The sequence below is a fragment of the Chrysochloris asiatica genome, unplaced genomic scaffold, assembly GCF_000296735.1.
Source record: "Chrysochloris asiatica unplaced genomic scaffold, ChrAsi1.0 scaffold00107, whole genome shotgun sequence".
Taxonomy (NCBI): Eukaryota; Metazoa; Chordata; class Mammalia; order Afrosoricida; family Chrysochloridae; genus Chrysochloris; species Chrysochloris asiatica.
Window position 1 is genome coordinate 6,706,700 of NW_006408625.1, and position 5,305 is coordinate 6,712,004.

At 46.6% G+C, this 5,305-nt stretch overlaps 1 protein-coding gene across 1 annotated transcript; it reads right to left on the reverse strand.

Moving 5' to 3' along the window:
* Nucleotides 1-2,328: 2,328 nt before the first annotated feature.
* LOC102817529 (mucin-2-like) lies at nt 2,329-5,067 on the reverse strand (the record flags this gene model as incomplete). Its single annotated transcript, XM_006867674.1, has 3 exons — nt 2,329-2,669; nt 3,440-3,554; nt 4,981-5,067. Coding segments are annotated over 3 exons (543 nt in total), but the record flags the coding sequence as incomplete, so codon positions are not given.
* Nucleotides 5,068-5,305: the final 238 nt, after the last annotated feature.

The window sequence follows — 5,305 nt, forward strand, 5'->3', positions numbered from 1 at the left end:
AGGTGTATGCAATGGATTAGAGTTAGGGTTTTGGTTACAGTTAGAATTAGGGTTAAGGGTAGGGTTAGGGTGAGGGTGACAGTTATAGTTAGGGGCTGTTGTTGTTAAGTGCTGTCGAGTCGGTTCCGACCCATAGCGACCCTGTATAGGGTTTCCTAGAAGCAGCTGGTGAGCTTGAACTGCCGACCTTGCAGTTCAAAAAAAAGGCTTTGTCTTTGACGCATTAACCCACAGCACCACACCAGAACTCCATAGTTGGGGTAGGGGTGCAGTATTGGTAGGGGGAGAGTTACAGTTAGGGTTGGGTTTAGGAGTAGGGTTAGCATTAGTTTAGGGGTAGGAGTAGGATTAGGGTTATGGTTAGGGTTTGAGTTTGGGTGAGTAGAAGGGGTAGTCATAGGTGTAGGGGTAGCATTAGTGTTAGTGTTAGGGTTAGTGTTAGGGTCAGCATTAGAGGAAGGGATAGGGTAAGGGGTAATAAATAGTAGGCATAGGAGTAGGATTAGGGTTAAGAGTAATGTTAGGGTTATGGTGCAACAATAGAGGTAGGAGTAGAGTTAGGTAAGAATTAGTGGAAGCGATAGTGTTAGGGGTAGGGTTTGGGTTGGGGTAGGAATACGGTTAGGTATGGGGTAAGGGTCAGTGGAAGTATTAGGTGTAGGGGTAGGGGTAGGGATAGGTTTAGGGATAGGGTTTGGGTTAGGGGTAGAGGTAGAGTAAGGGTTATGGGTACAGTTATGAATAATGGTAGAGGTAGGGACAAAGGTAGTGTTCGGTGAAGTGGTAGGGGTTGAGTTTGGGGTAGGGCTAGGGTTTGGGCTTTTTTCAGGGCTAGGGTTAAAGGTATGGCTGCGGGTACTTGTAGGGTTAGGGTTATGAGTAGGGCCAAGTTTAGGGGTAAGGGTATGGTACAATAAGGGGTTGGGGTGGGCTTAAGTTTAGGGTTAGGTTAGGGGTAAGGGTTCGGATAGCCATAGGGTTAGCAGTAGGGTTAGGGTTAATGTTCAGGCTAGGGGTGTGGGTATAATTAGGGGTAGTTCTAGGGGTAGGGCTAGGTTAGGGGTGGGGTTTGGGATTGGGGTAGTGGTATGGGAGGGTAAGGGTTATGATTAGGTTTAGGGTTATGGTAAAAAGGTAGGGATAGGGTTAGGGTTAAATTTAGAGTTATGGTTAGGAGTAGGGATAAAATTAGGGGAAGGGGTATGGTTAGGGTTATGAGTAGGGTTAGTGTTAGGGTTAAAGTTAAGTACAGGTGTAGCATAAGGGTTAGGGGTTGGGGTAGGGTTAAGGGTAAGGGTAGGAATAGGGTTAGATTTAAGGGTCGGGTTATGGGTAGGGGTAGCTTTAGGGTTAGGTTTAGAATTCTTGATTGGTACAGGGGTTGATTTAGGGTTAAGGGCATGGCTATAGATAGGGTTAAAGTTAGGATTAGTGGAAGGATTTGGGGTAGAGGAATGATTAGGGATACGGTAGGGGTAGGGATAAGGTTAGGGGTACAGTTAGGTTTAGGGGTAGGGGTAGGGGAAGGCTTAGGGCTAGGGTTAGGGATAGGGCTGGGGTAGGGGAACATTTAGGGGTAGGGTAGGGGTAGGGTTACAGGTAGAGATAGGACATTGGGTAGAGGTAGGATTAGGATTGGAGTTTGGTGGAGGGGTTGGGGAAGTCTTACGGTTAGGGTTAGAGATAGGGATGAGTTAGGGTTATTGTTGGGGTAAGTTTAGTGTTAGGATTAGTGGTAAGAGTAGGGGTCGGTTTCATGTTAGGAAGAGGGTTAGGGTTTAGGGATAGGGGAAGGGGTTGTGTTAGGATTAGAGGAAGTTGTTGGGGTAGAGTTAGGATTAGGACTAGGGGTAGTATTAGGATAGTTTGTAGAAGCAGCTAGAATGTTAGGGTTAGGATTAGTGGAAAGGGGATGGTTAGGGTTAGGGTTAGGGTGAGGGGAATAGTTAGGGGTGGTTATTAAGTGCTGCTGAATAGGTTCTAAACCATAGCAACCCTGAATGGGGTTTCCTAGGAGCAGCTGGTTAGCTTGAACTGCTGACCTTGCAATTCAAACAGCTTTGCAGTCTGACACATTAACCCACAACACCACAGCAGAGCTCCATAGTTAGGGGTAGAGGTACAGTACTGGTAGGGGGAGAGTTACAGTTAGGGCTAGGCTTAGGAGTAGGGTTAGGGTTAGCATTATGTTAGGGGTAAGGGTAGGATTAGGGTTAGGGTTAGGGTTTGGATTAGTGGAAAGGGGTAGTCATAGGTGTAGGGGTAGTGTTAGGGTTAGGGATAGCGTTATAGTTAGAGTTAGTGTTAGGGGAAGGGATAAGATAAGCATTAGGGTAAGAGTAGGAATAGAGGTAGGAGTAGGATTAAGGTAAGCATAATGTTAGGGTTATGATGTAGCAATAGAGGTAGGAGTAGGGTTAGGTAAGAATTAGTGGTAGGGGTTAGAGTTAGGAATTGGGGTAGGGTTAGGTGTGTGGTAAGGGTTAGTATAAGTATTAGGGATAGGGGTAGGTGCAGGGATAGGGTTTGGATTAGGGGTAGGGGTAGAGGTAGGGTAATGGATAGGGTAAGGTTTTGGGTATTGTTATGGGTAATGGTAGAGGTAGGGCTAGAGGTAGCATTAGGTGAAGTGGTATAAGTTGAGGTTGGAGTAGGGCTAGGTTTAGGGGCTTTATAGGGGCAGGGTTAAGGGTATGGTTGGGGATGTGGGTAGGGTTAGGCTTATTAGTAGAGCCAAGCTTAGGGGTATGGGTAAGTATTGGTGTATGGTTAGTGTAAGTGGGAGGGATAGGGTTAGGTTAGGAGTAAAGGTTTGGGGTAGCCATAGGATTAGCAGTTGTGTTAGGGTTAGTGTTCGGGGCAGGCATAGGGTTAGGAGCAGTGGTAGGGGTAGGTTAGGGTTGGGGTTTGGGATCGGAGTAGTGCTATAGGTATGGGAAGAGTAAGGGTTATGATTAGATTTACGGTTAAGGTCAAAGGATAGGGGTAGGTTTAGAGGTAGAATTAGGAGTATGGGTAGAATTAGGGGAAGGGAAATGTTTAGGGTTAGGGGTAAAGACGTGTAGGCATAGGTTAAGGGTTAGGGGTTGGGGTAGGGTTAAGGGTAGGGGTAGGAATAGGGTTAGGGTTAGGAGTTGGGGTATTGGTAGGGGTAGTGTTAGGGTTAGGGTTAGAAGTCTGGATTGGTGTAGGGGTTGAGTTAGGGGCAGGGGTAGGGGTATATATGGGGTTAAGGATAGGATAAGGTGAAGGATTTTGGGTAGAGGTAGGTTAATGTAAGATTAGGGTACTGGCAAGGGGTTGGGCTAGGGTCAGGATTAGTGTTAGGGTAGGGGTTGGGGTGGGTTAGGGGTACTGGTAGGGTTACAGTTATGTGTAAGTGTGGCATAAGAATTAGGGTTAGAGGTAGGGAAATGGGTAAGGGTAGGATTTGGGATACAGTTAGGGTTAGGTGTGGGGTTAAGGGTAGGGTTAGGAATAAGGTTAGTGGAAGGGGTAGGTGTAGATTTATGGGTAGAGGTAGGAATAGGTTTAGTGGAAGGGTAGGCATAGGTCTAGGGGAAGAGTTAGGAGCAGTGGTAGGGGTAGGAGTAAGGGTAGTGTTAGGGTTAGGGGTAGGGTTAGGTGTAAGGTCAAGATTAGGTTTAGAGGTGGGGTGGGGTATGCATAATATTAGGGATAGGTTTTAGTTTATTTATTGGGGTAGGGTTAGGGATAGTGGTAGAGTTAGAATTAGGGATAGGATTAAGGGTAAGGGTAGAGATAGGGGTAGAGTAAGATATAGGGGTAAGGGTTAGTGGTTGGGGTAGGGGTAGGGATAGGAGTATTGTTAAGATTAGTTGTACATGTATGGGTAGAGGTTGGGTTAGGATTAGAGATAAGGTTCTGAGTAGAGTAGCAGTAGGATTAGAGTTAGGGGTAGGGATAAGGTTAGTGGTAGATGTAGGGTAAGGATTAGGGTAATTGTTAGGATTAGGAGTTGTTGTTGTTAGGTGCCATCGAGTTGGTACCAACTCATAGCGACCTTATGCACAGCAGAACGAAACACTGCCCAATCCTGGGCCAAACATGATATCCTTAGGGGTTGTTGTTATGTGTCGTGGAGTCAGTTCCGAATTATAGCGAATCTGCATAGGATTTCCAAGGCTGTAAATCTTTAAGGGAGGAGAAAGCCTCCTCTTTCTCTGGTGGAACAGCTGGTAGGTTCAAATTACTGACCTTAAGGTTCACAGCCTGATTTGTAACCACTATGGTACCAGATCTCCTTAGGGGTTGTTGTTAAGTACAGTGGAGTTGGTTCCGACTCACAGTGACCCTGCACGGGATTTCCGAGGCTGCAAATCTTTATGGGAGCAGAAAGCCTCATCTTTCTCCTGCGGAACTGCTGGTAGTCTCGAACTGATGACTGAGGTTAGCAGCCCAATTCATAACCACTACACTACCAGAGCTCCTTTCCTTAGGGGTAGGGCTAGGTAAATTGGTAGGGATAGAGTTAGGATTCAGATTGGGGATAGGGGTAGGGTTAGGGTTAGGGATAGGGATAGGCATAAGGGTAGGCTTACAGATATGGGTAGTGTTAGGTTAGTGTTTGGGTTAGGGGTGGGTATAGAGGTAGGAGTAGTGTTAAGCTTAGGGGTAGTCTTAAGTGTAGAGATAGCGCTATAATTAGGGATAGGGTTATGGTTATAGTAAGGACTAGGGGTAGAGTTAGGGGTAGGGTTAGGTTTAAGGATAGTGATAGAGTTAGGGGTAGGGGTAGGGGAAGGGTTAGGGGTAAGGATGGGGTAGTGGTAGATGTCGGGTTAGTGTTGGGGTAGGGGTAGGGAAATGTTTAGATATAGGGTAGTAGTAGGGTTAAGGGTAGGGATAGGCTTTGGGTAAGGGTTAGTGGTAGGTGTTGGGTTTAGGTCTGGGTTTGGATTAAGAGTTAGGGTTAGGGTTCAGGTTAGGTGTAGTGTTAGGGTTAGGTTTAGAGTTAGCTGTAGGGGTTGGGTTCGAGTTAGGTGTAGAGTTAGGGGTAGTGTTAGTGGTAGGGGTAGGGGTAAGGGTAGGGGTACAGGTAGATGTAGGGGAAATGTGTAGGAGTGGGGTAGGTTAAGGTGTAGGCATAGGGCTAGGTTTATGGGTATGGGTATGAGTAGGGGTAGACGTAAGTGTAGGGGTAGGGTTAGGATTAGGTGTAGGTTATGATTAGAGTTAGGTGTAGGTGTTGGGTAGGGTTAGGGTTAGTGGTTGGAGCATGGATAGGTGTAGGGGTTGGTTTGTGGTTAGTGTTAGGGTTAGGGTTAGCCATAAGGGTAGGGTA